At 48.5% G+C, this 23,884-nt stretch overlaps 1 protein-coding gene and 1 long non-coding RNA gene across 2 annotated transcripts in view; one reads left to right on the forward strand and one right to left on the reverse strand.

Moving 5' to 3' along the window:
• Positions 1-13,709, forward strand: part of GRIK3 (glutamate ionotropic receptor kainate type subunit 3) — a 121,914-nt gene extending 108,205 nt beyond the window's left edge. Inside the window, exons 13-16 of the mRNA XM_075773749.1 lie at positions 491-708; positions 7,811-8,033; positions 8,272-8,522; positions 9,590-13,709. Coding sequence (XP_075629864.1) covers positions 491-708; positions 7,811-8,033; positions 8,272-8,522; positions 9,590-9,784 — 887 coding nt within the window. The 3' untranslated portion in view covers positions 9,785-13,709. The remainder of the gene's footprint in view (positions 1-490; positions 709-7,810; positions 8,034-8,271; positions 8,523-9,589) is intronic.
• LOC142604786 (uncharacterized) overlaps positions 1-23,627 on the reverse strand; it is a 229,422-nt gene extending 205,795 nt beyond the window's left edge. Inside the window, exon 1 of the long non-coding RNA XR_012838626.1 lies at positions 23,319-23,627. This is a non-coding gene — a long non-coding RNA (uncharacterized LOC142604786). The remainder of the gene's footprint in view (positions 1-23,318) is intronic.
• Positions 23,628-23,884: the final 257 nt, after the last annotated feature.

Genomic DNA, 23,884 nt, shown 5'->3' on the forward strand with positions numbered 1-23,884 from the left:
ACTGGACCCTGATAGTTCCTTTCTCTCACTGTTTGATTTTTTTTTAAACCTTGTGTATTTGAACACACTCCCTAGAGTGTGTCCTTTGAAAAGTAATCCATATAAAAGCAAAGCACTTTTTAAATGGCAGAACAAAACACTCATAAAAGTTCATAAATGGCTTGCTATTTAAATCTCATAAAAGCAGCCTAGTTAATTACTTCAGTTTGAATGTTTCCTGTAAATTGTGCACTGTACCCAAGGTCAGCAATAACGGGAGAGGGTTTCTCTGCAAATGCTACAAAAAACCCACTGACTTCCTTGCATGCAAGATGTCTGGATGATTTGCCTCAAAAACAGTTGGCTTTAATTGCATAGCTCGTACAGTTTTGACAGTGAAACCTGATCCTTTATATCTATATGTATGTGTATAACGTATATATGTATATATAAACCGAGTCCTTTCTCTCTGTTTCCTCCCTCCTCCTCCTCCCCCCCCCTCCCACCCCAGGCTCTGAGCTGATGCCCAAAGCACTGTCTACACGGATCATTGGTGGCATATGGTGGTTCTTCACCCTAATTATCATCTCGTCCTACACGGCCAACCTTGCCGCCTTCCTGACGGTGGAGAGGATGGAATCCCCCATCGACTCGGCAGATGACTTGGCAAAGCAGACAAAAATAGAGTACGGAGCAGTGAAGGATGGAGCTACTATGACCTTCTTCAAGGTGAGCCCAGGCAAAGGCTTTCTACCATCCAGGCAGCTGCAACGCTCTCAGGCCAACGGGAGCGAGAACAAAGAACCAAAGACAAAAAGCCTCCTGCGCCACCACTGCTTCTCCTTACAAGCAGGTTGTTTCACAGTCTCGTGTCCTTGTCCAGGCCTTGACCCCTGTCGGTTTAGCTTACCTAGACTCACATCATGGCTAATTTCCCCTCTCCCTGCTGCTAACTGAAGTCGCAATTACAATCTTATACTGGTTTTACAGCTTCAGAGACTGTACCCAATATTGGCTCAGACACCCTAAAATGAAGCGCATATTAGGCACAACAGGACAGGCGTATCTTATATCAAAGTCCTACAGAAAAATCTTACATTCCCTAAAGTATCTTCCCTACTTCACATCCCAACCACGGCAGCTCCGGTCTCTGCAGTAACAGCTCCACAGAGGCTGACCTGGCCTTCAGGGGCAGAGAAGAGAACAAATGAAACCAAAACCTGGCCAGATGTTGCAAAGGGCCCTCCCTGACCAGTATTTTTCACAGCTGAAACTTCTTTCTTGTCCTTCAGGTACTCAATGTAGACAAGTTTTATTAACCTCTGGAACCCTGTGCGAGGTAACACCACCGATGCATCAGAATCAAATTACATTACTTTCTTCTTTTTAAAGTATAATTAATTTCAGAAGTTAGCACTGCAGAGGAGGGTGCTAAGAGCATTCCTATTTCGCTATTGCCTCAAAAATGGGAAGAAACTGAGAGGCTTAAAAAGACCTTTAAAGCCACAGCTGGCCCGTAAAAACACACTTTAAAAAAAAAAAAAAGAGTGAGAGAATACAGGCATAGAAATGAGGGGCGATTAATCTAAGGAATGATCACCCTGGCTTAGAGAGGAATTTAAATTCAATGATGAACTCAGAAGCCGCCTTCCAAGGGAGGGTTGGGAGATCCCTACGCAGGCAGTGCAGGGCCCCAGCCACGCTCCCGGGAGCTCCGGCCCCTGCGGCAGGCTCAGGGCTGCAGCACTCCAGCGGTGCCGACGCTTTGGTTCTCCCATCAGCAGGGCGACGGGAGCACTGGCAGATCAGAGCCTCTGGCCGCGGGAACGGGGCTGCCTCCCCCCGCGCCTCTTAATCCTTCCCCCTCCGGTCACCCGAATTCAGAAGGAAATGCGTGGGCCAGAGAGCGACAAACATACTTCATGCTTTAAAAAGCAGGTTGTGTCTGGAATACCGCAACAATTTGAATAGGCACAGTGTAAAGGCAGCTAGACTAGGCCGTCAGCAGTTTAATTGCCAAGACTCATTAGAGGAAGCGAATGTGCTGAATTTTAATAACAAGAAACAGCAGCATTCTTCTGCAACTTTTCTTGGCTATGGCTTGGTTAAGGAGCCACTACGCTTTCTGAATCTCCATGCTTACTTTGACAGGCAGCAACACGGGTTGGTAAAGAAACATGGAGGATTTTGTTTGGTTTTATCTTTAATTAATTCTGGGAAATGAAAATGTTGCACAGAATAGCAGGTTGCTGGTGGTTAGTTTGCTTTCCGCAGTGGAGTTGGTGCCTGCAGTTTTGTCTTTGGCGTGGTCAGATGCATTGCGTTACCTTCCAAAAGCAATATAAACAGAGAACAGCTATCAGGAAAAGACAGACTTCTGGTGTGTTTTAACTACTCTTTCCAATAAGAGTTTTATATGGGAATAAAAGGAAATCGTCTTTTTAAAAAAAATCATCAAGGACACAGTATATTTATTGTTTTGTATCATTATCCATCAGAATAATTCTTCAGACTTCTAACAGGCATTTGGCAGGGTTTATCAATGTGGTGTATTTTCCTTTTCCTTTTTTATTATTATCATTGTTTGGAGATGAATTCTCAGGGATGTCCCTTCTGACAAGCGTTTCGATTACTGGAGCAGCAGGAGCGCTCGCGTGGGATGCCACGTTCACTTGTCCGTCGCGTACAGAGAAGTACGGGAGAGCCAGAACTTCTCCCACCGCTCGGCGAGGTCTTTGTCGACTGACTGGGCAAACCCGCGGTGGTTTCAGTGTGGCAGCTCTGCACGGGGACATCTGTCAAACAGCAGAAGGTCGGGGGGGACAGAGGAACAGGCCCCTCCGGTGTCTGCTGAGGTCTGCGCTCCCTCGGGATAGGTGGGACTGAAGGCACAGCCAAGCGCACGAGGCTTCACGTCACCGTCCCCCGCTCTGCTAAAAGGGGGTTACGCAGGCTGCTGGGCGACTGCTGCCCTTGACAAGCTCCCGGAGGCCTGCTGGGGCCAGCACTCCTGCAGTCTGCGGAACGGGCTGTTGTTGCTGGGACAAAAGGTGGATGGCGGCATCCTGTCTGGAATCCCCCCGTACCCATTTTGTGGATTATCCGCTAGGACTTAGCCCACATCACTGCCTTGCTCCTTGTATGACTGTTCCCCAAAGTCATTCCCTCACATTAGGAACTCACTCCTCCGTGTCTCCGTGTTAAAGAAGCTGCAGACCACCTACACTGACCCCCCCGTCGCAGCCTGGGCCCTGTGGCCCCTTCATCTGCGCTCCGATCCCGGAGCTGGGCTTAGGGAGCAATGGGAAAGGAAACGGGAGGAAGAGGAAGGCAAATACCTTGCACGCTACTCCCCGCAACGGTTCCCAACGCGCCAACCCGTTTTCTGCCTGTGGTCAGGCTGAGCGAGGGTTCCTGCAGAGCTCACGGAAGTCACCGCAGAAGAGCCCTGCTGAACCAAGCCAAAACACGGCTCTGGGGCAGACCCACAGCGAGCGATCCTGCTCGCACAAAGGTTTTGCCGGTGCAGCTGAGCCAACCAGCCACGGCGAGGGGGAAGCAGAAGAGACAGTTTTATCAGCCATACTGGCAGATTTCGACTTAATGAAAAGAACTTTTGAGAGGCTATTTATTCCCTGGCAATGCAGATCGAGTTACAGGAATAAACACAGATCAATTAATTTAGGAACAGCATCTAGCATTCATTATAAATCATGCCAGAAATCCTTCATATCTTGCAAAGGATGCTGTCTCTCCCTGAACAAATGCCAGGTTTAATGTGCAGTTTGGAGTACGAGTGTGAGTGTGTGTGTACATATATATTCACTTGTACAGAAATGTTAAATCCTCAAGAGTAAGTATCTTCAGTTGGTGAAAATCAATTTATTTTTTCATACAAGCTGGAATTGAAAATCTTAAGCCTGAAAGTTACTTTCTTGCCAATTCCACTGATAAAAAAGCATATATGTCTTGGCAAGATGCCTTGTAGTGGCTCCTCTAAACTATTCCATTAATTTATTTGGGTGACTGGTCTTGAAGCATTGGTTATTAAAGGTAGCTTCTGAGCTGTGACTCTGAAGAATGAATTTAGAAGCGTTCCTAGTGTCGTCGGCAATTACTGCATTCAGAGGGGCTGGTACTCAGCTTTCCATACGTGCATCTCATTTAGTAATAACGCAGGGTTTTATTAAGATGCAGAGGACAGCAGACCAGATTCTGATCTTATTTATCCCGACCAAAAGGAGGAGAAGCTCCCCTCACCCGAATCGGTGGGAGAGCTGTAAGCAGAAGGGAGACACGATCACGCTGGTGTGAACCCTGGCTGCAGGGATCAGCAGCGTTAAACTACCGCCTTTGTTTATTAGCAATAATCTCCATCATTTCAAATGATCAGGAGTTCATACCTCTGGAATTTCTCTGCCAGGAAGAAGCCAGTGTCAAGCCATTTATCTTAATGCTTCAGAGCAACCAAGCAGTTCCTCCTCTTCTGCCTTTGCCAGCGAAGTTGTCCCTACAGGGACCTGGGGACCCTCCAGAGGACACGGGGGCACAGGAGGGTCTCTCTGCCTGCCACCAACTCACATTTCTTTTATGCAGCCCATAAAAGTAAATCATGATTCCACAGAGAAGAAATTTGCACCTAGCCACAGCGCGGCAAATATGAGTTCTAACCAGTGACTAACCCCAGTAAGGATTTTTTTAAGGTACTTAAGCTGTAAGATCAGAGGTCCCGCAAAACAAAATGTCCACCAAAGTCCAGCCCAATAAACACAACTTATGTGAATTTTTTACTGACTACTAAATTACTACTAACAAATTATTGTGCCTAACGATGATGATTTTGCTTATTTGAAGGGTATGTTCTCAGGTAACATCCTCCAAATTCCCATAAATAAGTGACCACCGTTGCAGCATGGCTGAAGTATTCTGAGAGGAGGAGAGGGAAGGACAACTTTTCCCCTAATAGGAAAAAACGTCCAGTGGTTGAATTAGGTGTGAGCTGGAGCACTGTACGCTCCTCGCCACAGTTGCTCCTGCAATTTTTGATTGATGACTGCTCTCACAATGACTGACAATTGCTTCTAAATTGGACTTTTAACAAATAGCCAGGTCTATCAAACTGCTGGTGCTGTGCTGAGAATTACAGCTGGTGAATTTTCACTTGGAAAAGGAGTGTTCTTATCTCGTGTTAGCTAAGTTAAAGAAACTAATAGGAAATAAATTCCCAGTTAGGAGGTGGCAGGTTTTAGACTACAGGGAGAGCCTGAGATTGCCTTGAGCAGAGATGTGTGCGGAGCCGCGCTGCCTGCACCGAGGGCTCGACCTGCCCTCCCCAAAGGAGCTACCCTGCCTTATCTTTGGGGGAGATGAGGCCACCGCAGCCAGCAGCGCTTTGCTGCGGGGGGACAGCCCTTCCCCGCCAAGGGGCTCAGCCCCGTGTTGCCGGGTCTTTCTTTCGGCCGTTTCACTAGGCTTGGGAAGCGGCGACAGGTAACTCCGGCCTGTGCCGAGCCCTCGCCCCGGTGTGCTCCAGCACAGAGGGTGCCCCCCACCCAGGACGCCCGGAGGGGGCTCAAAGCAGCACAGCCGGGGCAGGGAAAGCTGGGCTCCTCCTGGCATTTCAAAACACGATTAAGTCCTTTCAGCCGGTCAGAAGCAGTGATTTAGGAAGAGAAAAGTGGTTTTTTCTCTTCCAGGGAACCCTGTCTCATGTAATTTAAGTTGCCTGAAGAGCTACAATGCCTCATGCAAGTCCTATTAGCTTCACTAAATGCAGCCTATTGATTTTTTGCCAGTTTATTTTGCTCTATGCTTTAAACTGGGAGAACACTGATGTTGTTTAAGAGCTCTGTGTCAACACCCAAGGAGCATTAAATGCAGGAAGAGAAGGAGAGAAAAGGAGAGGCAGTGAACCCAGAGGCCTCTGATGTGAACTATATAAATGTTAAACAAGTCGTTATCAGCAAGTGGAGTATGCTATTCATTTCAATTACCCATTGTAATGCACAGATATTTAATAATCCTTTTGGAGGCTACATTTCTTGCTGCTCTTTGAGGTTTGATAGATGCCACAAATCTACCTTACAGGCACTGGCCCAGATTTTCAAATGAGGGAGATTATCCTGCCTCTTGAATGAAGTTTGCTCCGGCACATCCACTACTGCACGTTCATCAAGTGGATTATAACAAGCAAGAGCTTTAACTGAGAAGAAATGAGTCCGTGGGTATTTCAGTCGGGAGAATGAGCGCACCGGGTTAAAGACAGAGGAACAGCCTTTGTCACTGCGCTACGCTAACCAACTTTGGGGCGTTAAGCTTTTGTTTAACTTTTGTTAAACATGCTGAAAAAAAGGAGGTGGACAGGTAAAGCATTTGAAATATAAAACCTTACGAGGGACTTTTTTTCTTAGCTAATTTACCGTTATCATAGTGTTTTTATCAGAAGAACCTATGCTGGCACATTTTGGGTGATACTGAAAGGTTGAGGGGGAGATGCGATAGCAGCAGTTGGGATGGGCTGGGGCTCCATCTCCTGCTTTCTTACGGAAGGACAGAGCCTGAAACGGAGATAAACAACAGCTAAACCCGACAGCGCAGCTTCTGTCCCAGCGACTCCTCGTGCAGCTGCAGGTGGGCAGTTACCCGTATTCAAGGCAAAGCACAAAGACTTACCAGCCCCTCCAACTTATCAGCCAGCTTCAGGCTCTTGCTAAGCAGTAGCAGGGAGGAGGAGTTTTTGGCTAAGCTGCCTCTTATAAAATAAGAAGGCAAAAAGAGCCCCAGGAAAAACAAGAAATTAGGCAGAAAAGAATGGCACATAAGGAGCTGGCAGAAGCACGAACACAAGCCTCAGTATCCAAGTGCTTCTCCAGAGCTCAGCTGGCTGTATAGAGCTGGGTTGATGAGAGCTACCTTCACCCAACTGCAGTGACCAACCAAGGAGGTACCTCAAGAGAAAGCTGATGGGCCTTTCCTGGGGAGTCTTTCTAAACTGAAGACAGTTATGTCTTTTGTGACAACCTACATAGAGACAATTCGGAAGGTGGTCATAGATAAGTGGTGTATTTCAAATGTTATGGAAAGACATGAAATAACCATTTCTTCTCACCCAACGCATTTTCTAGAAGAAGAAGAAAACATTCACATGAATAGTAAGCTAGAAAACATATTCCCTCCTTTTTCAACAGAATGCCTGCTGATAGTGAAAGAATATCTATGTTTATTTTTAGCCGTAAGACAATCTTCTTGAATATTTTCTATGCCTCTGTTTACGTGGATATGTTAAATTTGTTTGGCAGTTGCACATATCTCAGAGGAGACGTTTCCTTGCGATGCTTGAGGAAAGACAAAAATATAATAGTGCATGCCAAAGAGAAAAACATGCCCTCTGAAATGTTCTCTGTCTTCTCTCATTGTGCAGAAATATTACAGGATAAACAAAATTCTGGTTAGGAAACTAATACATTTAAACAGATATAGTGATAGCCTGTCACACTAGCAAATGCTGCAGGGCATCAAGGCAGGGTCTCGCTGTACCTCACTGCAGGGAGCGCACGGCTCGGTCCCACCTCCAGGATAAGGTCTCTGGAGCTGTGAGTGCCGAGCGTCTGCGCAACAGGGAGTGTGCTGAACTTGTCCCTTGTTATGGCAACGCAAAGCCAAACGATGCTGGGCAGTGAAAGTGGAGAGATTTAAGACAAGGTCACATTGGTAATAGTTCCATTATGTGATGTGTTCTCAAGCTGGTATTATCATTTACTGCAAAGACATGAGGTTTCAGCAAATAGAGGACTAATTTTTACTTTGGGGGTGGGGTGTGTCATTTTTCCAGAAATCCAAAATTTCCACCTTTGAAAAAATGTGGGCTTTCATGAGCAGCAAGCCCACAGCACTTGTTAAAAACAATGAGGAAGGAATCCAGCGAACCCTGACAGCCGATTACGCCCTGCTGATGGAGTCAACCACCATCGAATACATCACCCAGAGGAACTGCAACCTGACTCAGATCGGGGGGCTCATCGATTCCAAAGGCTACGGGATTGGGACTCCCATGGGTAAGTCACAGCAGTAGGGTTTCTGTAGGTAGCCTGGGAGAGGGGCTAGCTACTGCAAATACAACCGATGGGATTAAGATAGTCCACTCCCAACAGCAAATTTCCAAATACCAAAGCTTATGCTGCCTGCCTGTTGAGGAGAGGTCTGAACAGCCCTGCTTAGCGCAGACACATTCCTTGCTTTGCATGATTTTTTTGTCCCACTTTCCCTCTGTGTAATGGTGTTCCCCCTCCCCAGGGTCACCGTACAGGGACAAGATCACCATTGCCATCCTCCAGCTCCAGGAGGAGGACAAGCTCCACGTAATGAAGGAGAAGTGGTGGCGAGGGAATGGCTGCCCTGAAGATGAGAACAAGGAGGCCAGCGCTCTGGGCATCCAAAACATCGGTGGGATTTTCATCGTTTTGGCCGCAGGCTTGGTGCTGTCCGTCTTCGTGGCCATGGTGGAGTTCATCTACAAGCTGCGCAAAACAGCAGAGCGTGAGCAGGTACTGATTTCCTCCGTCTCCCTGCACCACCACTAGCCCAGCCATTGAGGATTTTGCACGCTGACCCCAGAGACAGGCAGGGAGACGGGCAGCGGGACTCAGCCCTGCCCCTGCTGCCTGGACGTCCAAGTGCCCGCAGCTCGAGGGCTGAAACGCAGCATCCCCGAAATGCCATCCCCTAAGGCTCATTGCTCTGTCCCGCTCTGACAGCCTAAGGTCAGGGGGAAAATCACGTCTACTCTGATCAGGGTCATCTGCTGCTGCAGAAACTAGACTAGTAAACAGTTGCAGGGTAATTTTGAGCAAGGCGACACATAAGTCATGAAAATATGGACAGAGGTCCCTGGGAGGGACCTTTCTGAGCTGTTACATCCACTCGCCACTATCACATGCAATCGTGTAGCATATTCCAGGTGTAATGCGTACACACGTGACGTCTCCATCTCTTCTCCCCACTCCTGTTCAAAGAGCCTCAAGGAACTGGGCAGGGTCCACCAGGAAGCCTCATGCTATTTTATCAACTTCTCACAACACCTATACTAACGGCCCATCCCACCCGCAGTGGCTGATTAGTGCTCATGAAACAAGAGGACTGCTTTTATGTTTTACCCTCTTCCTTGCGTGTCATGGTACAATAAGTGGAAAGTGCATTTGTGTGCATGACCAGAAATCAAAGCAAGCTGCCTGTGTGATGGACTAGATAGATGGAGGAAAACTGCCCACTAGCAAGCCCAGCAGGCTTCGATAGCCCTCTGATTCCCAGCAGATAAATCTACCAGACCCCCAGCAGGGATCACACAAAGCACCGGCACTCCAACGGCTGCCTACAGCTCTGCCTTTTGCAGGGTTTATTGTGTCAAAGGTACAATTCTTGCCAAAGGAGAGAGGGGTCAACCAGACGCCCGTGCATCACTGAAGTCCCACTAAGCACAGCTGATACCTTAAATGCAGCCTAAACCTCATGCTCGCCCTCCGCAGAGCCTAGTTTCAGCATCCTCCAGCTCATTGAGAGGTTAGCAGAACATTTTGCCAGGAGTAACGGTGCTTTTTGTCCCTGCTCTCCCCAGCGCTCCTTCTGCAGCGCCGTGGCCGATGAGATCCGGCTGTCGCTCACCTGCCAGCGACGGGTCAAACACAAGCCCCAGCCACCCGTCATGGTGAAGACAGACGCCGTGATCAACATGCACACGTTCAACGACCGAAGGCTGCCAGGGAAGGACAACATGACCTGCAACACTGGATTGGCACCTGTGTTTCCCTAGGGAATGGGAACGGGGGGGGCGGGAGGGAAGGAACTGCAGCAGACAAGGCTGGATGCACTCTTAACTAGGGAAGAAAGGATTAAAAAAACAAGAAAAAAACAGAAAAAAAAAGCCTGGTTTGGTTCATTTCAAGAACAAGGCCTTTACAACACAGCTGCATCGATCACCGGCACAGAAGCAAAAACTTCAAAGCACGGACTGTAACACGGGTCTTGGGGCTTTTCTGTTTTGTTTTTGTTATTTTTCATTCCTTTTTTTTTTTAACACTTAGATTCTACAGGCCTCATGGAGTCCAAACACACTACCATCCAGGAGTCTGATGTTTACATACTGAAAACACATGGAGGCGAAACAGAGTTGAGCCAAACTGACCCTCAGCGGGTAAGGAGGAGCCCCTGAGCAAGGCTTCTTTAGCATGGCAATAAAAGAAACACGTTGTCAGGTGCAGCTGAGCAGCCGCCTGTGCAACCATCTATTCCACACTGACATATACAGCACGTTTAGGATCTGTCGTCCAGGAAAGGGAAAGGTACCTGTGAAGCACCGTGATGGTCAAGGCTGTGCTGGTTCTCGAAGCAGAGAACCTCACGGCTGTGCTGGCCGCGGCCACCCGTGGCTGGAAGTCCAGCGGGGCTGTGGTGGGAGAAGGCAACACACACGTTCATCAGCAGATCCAAGACATCTGACTACAAATGGGCGAGTAAGCCTGAACGGAGCAGAACTCCTGGCCAGGGGTGGGATGGCATGGTATGCACGGAGCTACTGCCATCCCTGAGCGACACCACCCTCACACCCGGTGCCAAACTCCAGCCCGTGCCCAGGGTGACACCGTGATCTCCAGGTCCTCAGCTCCTTCACTCTCTCCACAAAGCTCAGTCTCTCCTGCAAAGAAGCACGGAAAGCGGCCGAGTCCACAGGCTTCAGCAGCGGCAGGAGCAGAGCTGTTCCCAAGAGCCGAACGGTATCGATTTCCATGAAATTCAGCAGCGCTGAACGCAGCTCTGCTGTGTTCGCACTCAGACCAGGCTGTACGGCTGGTTTAGGACTAAACGCTCTCCATGGCATCAGAGACCCGAAAGAGCAAGTCTCAGCCTGCAGGGCCAGGGCTGGCCTGGGACAAGCAGCACTGTGCGAGCCAAACCTGACACCCCTCTTGCTCTGCCCTGTGAACCACAGCCCCTCAGGCAGCATCTCCACGTGATTTAAGCAAACACACACTAAAATGTTTTTAAGAAATCTTCCATGAACCATGTTCTTATTTTCAGGTTGCTTAACCCAGAAGGCTGGTCCTGCAGATGAATTTAGTCAGAATTACCAAAGACCCCTCTGCTGACCTAAAGTAACGCTCGAGTAACATCACTCAGCTCCATCTCCCCGTGGGGAACCGCACGGGTGGCCAGCGGGCCACTCTGCGGATTAATTTACGAAATGAAACAACCAGAAATAGCCCTGCCCATTGTAACCCAGAACAACACATGGAGAGTACGCAAAGGTGCTTAAAAGCTCCGATTTAAACACTGGTGTTGAAGAAAAGAGCAGCCTCCTGCCTTGCACACCTAAGGGTGACAGTGACAGCGAGGTGCCACGGCCGCCGCAGGAACCAGCAGCTGAACTGACCCAGTTTGCCCTCCCCTTGCTGCAAGGCCCTTCTGGAAACTTTATCCTCGCCCAAAGGAACAAACCTGTTTGTAGCCGATTTCAGATCTTTTTTCCCACCTGTTTCTTTCCAAGGCGCAGTTAGGAAGGTTATCTTTGGAGCTGATCAGAATTAGCAAATTAGCTCCAGGGAAGATAGCTGCTCCCCCCCCCACCTCCAGTCACAGAATTTGTCCTTATTTTGTTTTTTCCCTGATGTAAAAAAGCAACGTAGTGACCCAAAACAAAGTAATTTGTCATATTTTGACTCAAGTAAACATATACAAAGAATTTATGTGAAATTTTCACCTTTTCCTACAAATCATGAAAAATTAGGGGTGAAAGCTGCCAACGGGCATCATATTCTTAATTGTTTGCTGAACAAATACCTACAGCAGAGGACAGATTGGAAGTATGGGTCTGTTTCCCAAAGCTAACCACATTCTTTCTGTATTTGTTTACAAATCCTTAGGATTGCCAGAGCAGTAGATTTTGTTTCTTTTACAGATTTCTAAACTCTTAGAAAGAGTTACAATGAAGGCAAAGATAAAAACAAAAGCTGAATCTGGCTTTAAATGTCCAGAGAAAGTAAAATATCACAGAAAATAGCATTCCTTTTGCTTCTTGGCAAATTTTTTTCCATAACTAAATATCACTAATACCATAAATCCCATTTATTCATCTTTGATACCAGTTTGATTTGATTTTACTCACAAACATACCTGAGTGACAGGTGAGAATCTGGAATTACTGGTGCTATCTGCCAGCAAAACCAAACCCTGCAGATTACCCCGTTCCCTTCCCTCTCGCACTGACCGTAAATCAGCCATGAAATAGCAGCTAACGTCATGCATCTACATATGGTTTTATGATTAAATCTCAATCATTCAAACATCTGATATTTAACAAGAAGGAAATGTTCTGCACTGCTGAAAACCACGCAGGAGCTGGGGGAGCTGCCCGGCCCCCAGCCCGGCCGGGACCGCTGCCCCCCTTCCCTCCGAGAGCCGAGGGAGCTGAGCTGGTTTCAGCCCTCAGCCTTCCTCCTCTAACCCAGGGGCAGCTCCCCCCAGAACGAGGGGTAATCCGGGCTATCGCCACACTGCTGAGTCTCTCCCGTATTCCCGTTTCCCCGTGCACTCCTTGCCTTCATCCTGGGGAGCGCGGGAGCCCACAAGCCATGCGGTGCTTAACTGCAGAGGAGCAGCAACGAGCCTGACACTTTGCGGTGATGTGTTGGGCGACTTCGGAAGGGACACGCCTGATGACAAAGCCTCAAAGCCTTCTGCGAGCTGTCTTGGGACCTGTTTGTGACTATCGGCAACTCACGTCTTAGAAATCATCTGACTTCCAACTTTGTTTAAATCAGTTCCTTTCTTCGCTTGGTGGGCAGAGGGACTGAAAAAGTGAGGAGGAAATAAAGAAAAAAACAGGTTTGGGCTATTAAACTGTATCTAAACTGCTGTCACCTCAGTTCACTGTTCCTTTATCACTTGCTTTTTCCTTCCAGCTCTCCTGCGAAACAGAGCAGGGACACACAGCAGGTAGCTTTGGGGTTGCTTTTCTGTTTGGAGTTAACCAACAGCACGTGTTGGGTACGATGTCGAGATGGCAGATCCAAAAGAGATGGAATTTGCGAAGGGGAACCAGCTCCAGCTCTGGGTGACCACTGCTCCCTCCTCGGTGGGTGCTTCTGCGGAGCAGGATTCACCTGGGCGCCGGCACGGCTGGTTGGGACAGTCACTGCAAAGGGACCCCGTGGGCCCTGGCACCCGGCGCTCGCTAACCTGAGCCACGCGCAGCCAAACTGCGCCGAGACCCCGAGCCCAACACCCAGCGACTGCGGGCTGCGACGGCACCCCCTGCACGGGTGTCACCGGGGGGTGATCGGGGCAGGCCGGGCATCGGCATCGCAAGCCCTCTGCTGTCTGTACCTTACTTTGACATGTTTCTCAAAAAAAGACACAAAAGAAAAAAAAAACAGGAAAGAGTGGGAAAAAAAAAGGAAAAAATAGTCTCCGTGACATTCAGGGGATTTTCCTTTGTGGACATGCAGAATTTCTATGAATATAGTTTTTTGTAAACATTTTGTAACAATTTTGGTTTCATAGTAACTGTGTTACTTGCTGATCATTCTAGGCTGATGTAAATAAAATTTCCAAAAAAAAGAAAAAAGAAAAAATTCTGATTATTTTCATTTTTAAGACACTGTGATATATCAAAGTGCACAGTTTGCTGTATGAAGTAATATGGTTTTAAATTTAAATAAAAAATAATTTCTAGAAAATAATGTTTATGCCTGTTTATACTGAACAGCTCCCTTCTTCCTTGCTGAAATTTTATACCTAAACCCAAGCTGCTTAAAATGACACCCCCGGTCTCTCCTGATAATCAGCCAGAAAAAGCCAGTGAAAAAACCGACCCCAACTGACCACGAAGCCCAATCACCCCAGAAGAGCTGCTCGTGCTGCTTGCCCGAGGGGACGCGTGCGCGTTGAGGAGCGGTGATGCTGGGCTTGCCCACAACGCACAGAGAGGAAGGACAGATCCCCATCGGGGGGGTAAGACGGACGAGGAGGCTCAGACAGCGTAACTCTCCCTGTCCTCGCCTGCCTACGGGAAGTTTGGTGTCAGACAAACGAGTAAGTCCAGATGCTCCATGCAGAGCCATCTGCAGACACGGTCTCCCAACGTGGTTTGCCTGGAGGCTGCGTGTGCTTTTCATTACGGGAAGGTGCCAGAACCCGAGCCCCTCCGACAGGACCACAGGTCCCCAGCGGGCTTCAAGGTTCATAAAAGCTCTGTTTACCTGCTTTCCCTTTCGATGTAAGTCAAAAATCTTATTAGCCTGATAAAAGCTGAAAGCACCCTAAAGGCCAATGTTTATTAGTCTGAAATCTTTATGACTCTGCTTTATTATATTGAGGCAGGGAGAAAATGTCTGTGGTTTCTGGGATGGAAACGATGAGAGGGATTGGAGCTGTGCCATTCGAGGCTACAGTAAAAGAAAGTCTAAAAGCAGGGGCAGAGCCCTGGGGACAGCTGGCCCAGCCCTCGCTCCCCAAAGCCCTCCTCTCCTCCACTGCAAGAGATGGGCATTGCCCTGGAAACGTGTTTAGGGTGGCAGGCTGGCATTTTAGGCACTGCAGTGCTGCATTTATTAAATAATCCCCAGAAGTTGCCGTTTCCTGTAAGCTGAGATTTAAAAGACGATTCTTTCCCATTGTAATTATTTTTAAGGGTCACCCTCATAAATCTCTCTCATCTCTATTCACTAGAGCCCCCTGGTCATCTGCAGCTTTGACGCTCCCATTGAGCAGGGACTTTCAGAGCAGAGCCGAGTCTCACTTTTATATTCTGAACCCTGATCAATATGCAGAGAAAGTGTCAAAAAGAAGAAGGGGGGAAAAAGGTAAAACCAACTGAAGCCTTTGCAAAGCTTCTTCAACATCACTTAGCATGTGAGACCTGCTCCGGGAACGAAATCCCTTCCCACGTGCCAAGGGTTGCAGCAAGGGAACGGCTGCTCCCGTCTGCCGAGGGAAGCACGGGGCAGGACGGGGCAGCGCTGGCTGACCCTGAGTGGCAAACCTCCGTCTGCGCTAGAAATACCAGGAATTGTCAACATAAATCGTTACCACCAGCAACGCGAGGCAGCAATTAACCTTGTCAGTCAACAGATCACCCTTTACCGACTGTGAACCCACCACCGCAGAGCTGCCAATCATGCTACAAATGAATAATTAATCAGACAACAGATTTCACTCATAAAAAAGGAGATCGGTTCCCTTTGAGCACCAATTAGTCCCTCTGGGCAAAAGAGGGAGAAAATCGGGAAATGGTGAGAGAGGCATATCTCTGACCCGTCTCCCACCACCCTGTTCCATCCAGGCACCTTCAGACTTTTTAGATTTTCAGCTCAGCAGAGAGAACAATTTTTAACCTGTATTTCTTCCAGCAAAATCCCATTTTAGAGCAGTAATTGTACATCTGCGAGCAGGTGTTCTCCTGACCCCGGATGTCAGAGCCCTGATGCATCCCCATGTCTGCTCGCAGGGAAGGACAGCCGACATGAACCACCACGACCTCCCTTGCACTCCCGCTCTCCCCCCAGCAGCTACGGCCACCAACTCTCTCCTCTTCCCTCAAACGAACCAAAACTTTGTCACTTGGGAAGGACTCAGGCAAGTTTGGACCTAAATGTTTTCATAAGCAAAATACACCTGATTTCCTTAATGGCAATTGGGGGATGGAACAGGGAGAATGAGGGCAGCAGGAAATCCAGCTTCTCCTCTAATGCACTACTCCATGGTGGGTTTAACACACCGAGAGAAAGTCATCGCGCGTCAGAACCACCGGGTAAGTGTTGGTAACATACAGGCCATAAGAACCATGGAAACAGGGAGCTGTAACTACAGATAATAAAATAACTTAGCACATGAAAAAGCCGTTGCCTTTCGGGCATCGAGAGCCTTTCAGGATCCTGATGTGATTTTCAGAAGTGGCATTATTGCCATCTCGAGCGAGCTTGCTGAGCACGCAGGTGAGCCACCTCCATCTCTCGCTCCACAGGTGAGAAACTGAAGTGCCTCGCACCACGGGGGACGTGAGCAGGGACCCACGGAGCCTCCTCCAGAGGGAGACCCCCCCATCCCCCCTCTCCGGGAGCAACGAAGTGGGGACGGGGCAGGCTGGGCCCTGCAGAACCAGAGGGCAACAGCAACAGGAGGTGAAACCTGGTGAAAAAGTGAGTTGGGCAGCTCACGGCAGAGCAGATGGCACAGCAGCCGGCACAAACCAAAACCTATCCCGAGCCTTTGCTAGACACCCAGCCTGAACCCAAACCCGCTTGTGGCATTTGGGAGAATTTGGTGACATTTTCATTCAAGAATTTCTGTGCAACTTCTGTTTCTGATATTTTCAACGAGAAATTGAAATACCAAACCAGCCATGGGGCCAAGGTCATATGTTAATGTTCTGCTTTTAACTAGAAAAATCTGGGATTCTGGCTCAGAAAGCAGGATACCTAGCTCACGGGAGCTCAGGTAAAAAGAGGAAAAGAAACAAAGCAGAAGACACCAGGAAAACTAAAAGCCATGTCCCAGCCAGAGGAGGAAGGAAGGGGAGGAGAGCAGGAGCGCGGCTCTGTCAGCAGCAGGCTGGGCTGAGCACCGCCAGCGCCGGGCCGGCAGACCAGGCCAGCACAGTGGCACGGGATGCCACAGGGATGCTGCTGCACTCCCAGCTGGGCCTGGCGACAGGGACAGGCTCTCTGCCTGCTTTTCTACCAGATGTTAACGGCATCGACAGCTACAGACCCACGGCTTTGGCTTTCCTCTGCATTTCCAGACATTAAAAACATTTAAAAAAAAAAAAAAAAAACAAACAACCCCCCCATCCCAACCTAAGAACAACTTTCCTAATGCTACTCTTCCCCAAGGCACCCAGGAGATGGGGGACGCACACAACAGCGGTCTTCAGAACACCAGAGAACTCCAAGGATGGGCCAGGGCTGGAGCAGAATCAGGCCCCACCGCAAACCGAGCGAGCAGGAGCAGCTCAGCTGGAGGCGTTAGTGCCCAGGGACATCTTAGAGCTGAAAGTGCTGAGCAATTTGCTGGGGCAGACAGGGTGCTGACACCTTTTATTTTAAGTAGTATCAATGGTGCTATTTAGTACACTCCGAACACCGACTGAAAGCATGATCTTAGTAAACAAGAACTCTTTTGGCAGCACTAAAGTAACATATGGGCTCTGTATATAATGTGCCTTGAAATGGTTTTTGTAGATTAGCAAAGTGACTGTGATACAGGCGATACTTCACAACCCCAAAGATACTCTGCACTGGCTGAAAGGAGTACCAGGTCTGGAGCAGCTTCTTTTCGTGGGCATTAAGGGAAGCAGGCGGAACCAGAACATGACGTCCAGCCGAAGGGAAAGAGGGATCATTACAGGAAGAAAGGGGGCACACAGCAGAGTAGAGGGTTAGATGAATCATTGCAAAAAAGACCGAAAGTGTGCTGCAGAAAGATTTCAGGCGCAGACCATCCCATCCTTTTAGGCTTTCTACCCTTCAGCACTAGTTCGCTTATTTTCATCTTCCCCTGCTGCCCAGAATCTCTTTCCATTCTCTATATGCATGCTGTTTACTCACATTACGGCTTTTTTTTTTCCATTAATGTGTTTATCTTTCTCCCTACGCTTTGTTGGATGCACCATTCCCTGCCTCTTCACAACAAAGTGTCTGCTACACTTTGACAGTGAATTTTGCTCAGGGAAGTTTAGGCTACTGCTTCCACCACTGTTACTGCGGGTACCATTAACCGTGGAGATCTGCACCATTCTCACAGAGTCGGAGGCAGCCCCGTGCGCTCCTCGGTGCCGGGGAGCAGAGGGAAACCAGCCCACGGGGCTATTCCCATGGTTTGCTCTCCTGTCGTGAGAGCCGGCAGGGCTGCGAGCAGCATCAGGGCACTCACCCCTCTGGGACTGCAGCAAGCAGCAAACCCAGGGGAGAGCCCCGCTGCTCCCAGCTGCCTCCAAAAATTCACGTGGGACAACACAAGAAATGGCAGCTACCCAGGCTCTGGCACCTGCAGCACGCAGACCTGCCGGGCTGCTGTCCCTCCTGCTCTTGCTCCGAGCTGGAATAAACGCAGTCCCCCACCAGTGCCGGGATGTCACTGCCCACAGCCCACGTCACTCCACTGCTACGGGGGCTGTCTGCCTGTGAAGACTCCTCTGTTCTCTCTCAGGACTTGAAACAGGCATTCCCTCAACATTTGAGCAAAGGAGAAAAGTTTGATTTGGAGGAGACTTCAAGTTATGGAAAGGGAATGGGTTTTATTCCAAGTGTTTCAGCAACATAGTTCTCCCTTTTTGTGGCCTAGCTAAAACTGCTCTGAGAGACATAATTAAAGCGTTTAAGAAGCATCTGTCATTATTAAAACAAAGTTGCTTTGCAATTTTACTATTTTGCTGCAGTTTCATTATCTTATGTAAATGAGCTGTCTATTCCCTTCTGCAGCGTGGGCAGCAGAGGGATAGAAGCCCCAGTGAGAAAATTTATTACCAACCTCTCACTCTTGAGATTATCAATTGCAAATGAAGGAGCATAAATACATCTTCTTTAGCTGCTTATGCCACATTAACGAATATGCTCCAAGCTAATGGCTTTGCCACTCTTGTCTGCTCAGACAGAACAGAGCATGGTGCAGGACGACTCCTTTAATTCACAGAAGCATTACAAAGGCCTGAATGTTAAGCAGCAGGTTGTTACTACAATGCTAATCCCAATCTATCCTGCAGATGATCATGCAGCTACAATAGGTAATGCAATTGGAACAGTTTGTCTTTTAGGATGAATTCTGGTCCTCTCGATGCAACATAATCACACCCCAAAGCCCCGCTCACATTTCTAGCTTTATCGCTTGTTCGTACACATGAGCCTAAATTTCCGTATTGCCTTGCTGCCCTGGTGTTTCCACAGCACAAAACACACTTTGCTGCTAAGCCCAACCCTCCTCAAAGGCTCTGAGCCTGCCAGGATCAGCTGTCCCTGGCTGCTCCTGCTGGGGGAGACTCATGGGAGGGAGCTGGTGGGGAGCCCCATGGCTGGACCGCGGGGCCGGGACCACCAAACCAGCCCTGCTCCCCTCCTGCCTGGGAATTCGGTGTGGGCATGAGCGAGGTCACCTGTGTGTGCAGAGCTGGCGGGGCTGAACAGCTCCAGCCCCGCCGCATCAGGTGCCTGAGCACGAGGGACCATCACCCCAATTGCTCCTGGGCTGAACAACCCTAGGGAAACGGGAAAAATTAAGTGTAGCTGATGCATTTTTATCTCCACATAGAGCTACACAAGAACAGAAATTATCAACATTATAGATCCTTAACTGCTAACAGGGCAGGATTTGGCTCAAAGATGACACAGCTTAGCTATCATCTACACTCATACTTACAAACTACGGCCGCTACTTGTCATCTGTCTCCCCAGGCTCACCCTGAAGAGCCCAGGTCGGGGAACAGCCTTGCAGTGCTTTGCAAACCATTACAGGTGCCCTTGTTTCCATCACCAAACATCCGGCAGTGTCTGACTTTAGTAATCACCAAAGAACATCAGAAAAGAGGCAATTCGCTAAGTAGGGTGGCCACAGACATTTGGGCTGAACGCCATAATCGATACAGGTTTGACAGGCTGCCAATGCGCGGGTTTACTCCTTGCTGCAACAGGGATGCCAGGGTGCCCCGTTCCCCAGCGCCGCTGGTGCTGCGGGGCTCCTCTGCGTGCCAGAGATGCCCAAAGGCGGAGGTACATTTTCATTAGAGTGTTTCTAGCCGACAGAAATGGCGGCTAACACTGTGCAATCCAAACCTGGCAGCCAGCAAGCAAACATCCATCACAAGTGGGTAATTGATGCTATCTAGGGCCAGTTTATTCCAATCAATACAGCACTCCGTACATCGGTATTCACCACAGCCCTCTTCTGTTCCAGAGGGTTAGAAAATGTTATTATCCAGACAAACCCCTAATTCCAACAAATTCGATTACCCAGGCAAATGAAAATAACACAAACAAAACCGTCTGAGATTCTGATAGCTGAATCACTCGGTGGTGGTTTTATTTATTTATTTCTAACAGGATTTACAGTGTGCACCATGGATGCGTTGGGTTTAAAAGCAGTTTGGAAAGAGCAGCCCTCTGGCATCCGCTTACGCAAACACAAACCCATGATTACCTTACAGACTACACTCCAAACGGCTTCCGGAGGACCTGGCCCTTCCAGACTAATTGAGCGAGGCTTTTTCTCTCCCTCTCATCCCTCCTAGCCTCGTCTGCAGAAGGCAGGTCTGTTCGGTGAGGTCTAAGCGCTCCAACTTGGACCTGAAGAACTATTTACACGACCGTGAATGTTAAATACGAGATTTGGAAACCGTTTGAATTTGTTCTTACTCCCTTTCAGGGTTTTTTTCCAGTGGATGCTGATTGCTAGAAAGGTCTGGTAAACAAATTTACAATCCCAAAGGTTTTCTAGCACAGTGCAATTTAAGTGGATGCCGCAGAATGATCCCAGAAAGTAAAGTTGGAAATCTTATTCCCCTCAGAATCAAGGTCTGATGAGACACTCTGGACTAAGTCACCAATGGACACATGCCAGGTTACTTCTGTATGCAAGTACAAGAACTGAAATTTCAATTTTCACACCCAAGAAAGCTGTCATGGCGCTCCTTTGAAATGAACTACCAAGCAAGGTTGATTGATGAAGTAAACCACAAAGCTGGGTGGAAAGGGCAATGTTATTGTTTTTCACAGGCGGAGGGATTATTTTCATTACAAAACCTCCAATGAAAATTTAAAAACAATCTAAAATTGTTTAGATTTTCTCAAAACATAGTAGTGAGAGAAATGCCCCTTTCCCTGCCAGGGCTGCAGGGACTCACGGACTGACAGCTCGGCCTCGCCACGCAGTCCCCAGGCTGGCGGTGGGCACGCTGGGCAAACCCTCACCCCAAAAAACACAAAAAAATTTGCATGGAGCCGCTGCCACCATTCAGAAGTACTTCTGCCCGGCTACGTCTCAGCACCTACCCCTTGCAAAAGTCGGACCTTGCTGTTCAGCTGTCGCAACAGCTCTGCCTGCACCGGCCCTTTTGTTCTCCCCAGCCTCCACGGCTGTGCTGTTGCGATCCAAACCGTAGGTGCTCCCTTCCTTTAAGCAAGATCATTTGGAAGCGCTTTGCTTCTGTGCACTGGAATATGTAAAAAAGTCTTTGCTAGGCCGGTGGCAGGCCTAAGGCAGCACTCTAATTAGGCCATTAATAACCCAGAGCAGCTGCTCAGAAAGAATTCAGCTGTTCAAAGATGGAAAAGTCCATTAAGTTTATTGCATGAAATGTTGGACATGGTTTAGACAGAGGATCACTGCCAAATTATATAAACTACCAAAAATCTGCCAAATGAAGGAAGTAGAGGCAGGACAGGGCATTTTTAAACTGTCATTACCCCTGGAGGAAGATCCATTTATCTAGTGTTGCTATCAAGAAGCAACAAGTCCAATGACATTTGCAGAGCCAGTGCTGCTATTCCATGGCTGGTTTAGAAGAAAAGAGCTTTTGAGGGGAGAAGGGCTGGACTAAAACACTTCTTAAAAGGGTATTTTCCTTGCAAGCAGACAGCAAGTTAAGGTCATAAAATGCTAAAGATAATAATATATACACTCTGTATTTACTAACAAGAAAACCTGAGAACTCAGCTTTGTTTCAGGAGCTCCAAAAATCTAACCGTACCACCAATGCTGATGTCTGGACTCAGAGGAAGCTTGTGCTCATCAGATTTCCTGCACCGGCAGTTCCTTCCCAGCCACAGCACAGGCACAAAACTCTGGTTAGCTTCGTTTTATCCAGACTGTTCAGAATGTAAAAGAGATTCTGCTTGAAATTAGCTGCAAAGATGAGCAGAGACACCTCCAGGCAAAGACGTACAATTAAAAGTACCAAACAGCAAAGTCTACAAGTGCCGGCTAACGTGACATGGCTGTAGCCTGCAAGGGCACCGACACAGTTCTCGGCATGGAAAAAGCCAGGGTACTCTGGGGACCTCAAAAGCCAGGGAACTCCTGCAGCACGATGCGGTGTGGTGCCCACCACCTGCAAGTCCTCCTTGCTCGCCCTACGGTGGAGCAGATCGTGGCGGCAGCTTCACGCTCACCAGAAAGCTACCGGGGAACATGCACAAGTGTGCACAGGCAGGGAAATGTCACCCCAGGTGGGCAGAGACCAGCCTCAGGGGGACCGTGACTCTGTGCTCAGAGAAAAATCTAGAAATTGAAATGGAATTAATTTGCCATATGACATGAAAATACATGGAGTAATACAGGACTAGAAAAAAACCCATATAGTTATCAAGTATCACAGGGATACGAGCTAATTACTAAGTATTTCAGTAACTGTGGGGTTTGAAACGTGAAAATATAACAAGCCACACAAAAGGCTTAAATGTTCTCAAGTTGTCAAGGAGGGGAAGAAAGTTATAGTACTTTTGCTCATAAACGTGATAAATCATACACAGGATTAATTAGCAGCAATTAGCAAGTTTCTTTGTTAATGCGTCAGGAAAGGAACCCATGCATTTAAAGGCTCTCAGACCACAGCTGTGTTGGAGTGGCACACAGCCCAAACCGCTATCCCAAGAATAATTTCTCTGATCCGCACCAAAGCCTCAATCCTTCAGGAGAGCAGCGAACAGCAGACAGCGTGATGGATGCTGCGGTAAATAAAGAGCAAGTGGAAAACTCCGTGGGCAAGTTGATGCCCCTCCTCCAGCGGGAAGGTAGAGCCCAGCAGGGAGCCGGCCGGCGGCCGCAGGGAGCACGCGGCCAGCTCCCCAGCACAGCCCCGACCTGCCGCAGGCACCCAGCACCCCAGCACGTGCGGGACCAGCCCAGCAGGACCCCATCTGCTCACACATTCGGGCCTCCCGACCTCGCCGAGGCAGGGATGCAAACTCCTAGAGACTGCCAGCCCTTTGGAATCCCGCATTAGAGAAAGCAGCGGGCAGGTAAGTCGCGAGAGCACGGCAGGGCAAGGAGCACGCCCGGTGCAAAGGCGGCAGCTGGGGACGCGAGGAGGAGGAGGTAATTCCAGCTTCTGGGGCACGTCATCCGGCTGCTTCCCTACGAACAGCCAGCTCTGCAGGGACTGACTGGATGGCATGAATGAGCAAAAAGGTGCAGCAGGGATCTGAAAGCACTGTATCGTCAATCAAAAGGCAGCCTGCAGGGAGGTATTAGAGTATAATACACGGCTGGCCCCAGCAACTGCTAAAGGATGGCATAAAGAGAGGAATAAAGGAGGAAACTTGAAATGCCTCAAAGAGGTCCTATTTTTAGGAAAAGCTGAGCACTCGCCTTTGGAACTGCCTGCCTCGCGATGCCGGTGGCTGGGCACTCAAATCACCAGGCGTTTCTGAAGACGAGTGCCTGCAACTCGAGCAAAGTCCTTCTGTGCCTGGGGATCAAGGCCACACACCGCGAGCTTCAGCTACGTCACCTCTCCAGGAAAGAGCCGGGCACTTTCAGTAACTACTTTTTGTAACTAACAAGATTAATCCGTGGGGTAAAGATTCCCATCAAAACTAATAAATAAAAATCAAGCCTACATCTTATCAAAAAATCCTTTTCTTTCCACTCTGGGGGCCGTAAATTCCCACAAAGCTAAGAAAATAGAGAGCAATTTTTAAATGCTGGTCTGGCAATAAAATACTGATCTCTCACAAATGGAATTTGGAACATACAACAATGGGCTATACATTATCCTGCCTGAAAACTCCCTCAGGGGAAATAAGGTTATCAAAACTTTGGAGAACTTAATGCAAACGCTGATCCTTCTCCAGTGCAACAGAACAGCATGGGGAGATTCTGATATAGCATTTTCCTCTGCTGCAAAGAGGTTTGTTGGAGTTTGAAGTTG

This window comes from Balearica regulorum, chromosome 22, assembly GCF_011004875.1.
Source record: "Balearica regulorum gibbericeps isolate bBalReg1 chromosome 22, bBalReg1.pri, whole genome shotgun sequence".
In the NCBI taxonomy this organism is placed as follows: Eukaryota; Metazoa; Chordata; class Aves; order Gruiformes; family Gruidae; genus Balearica; species Balearica regulorum.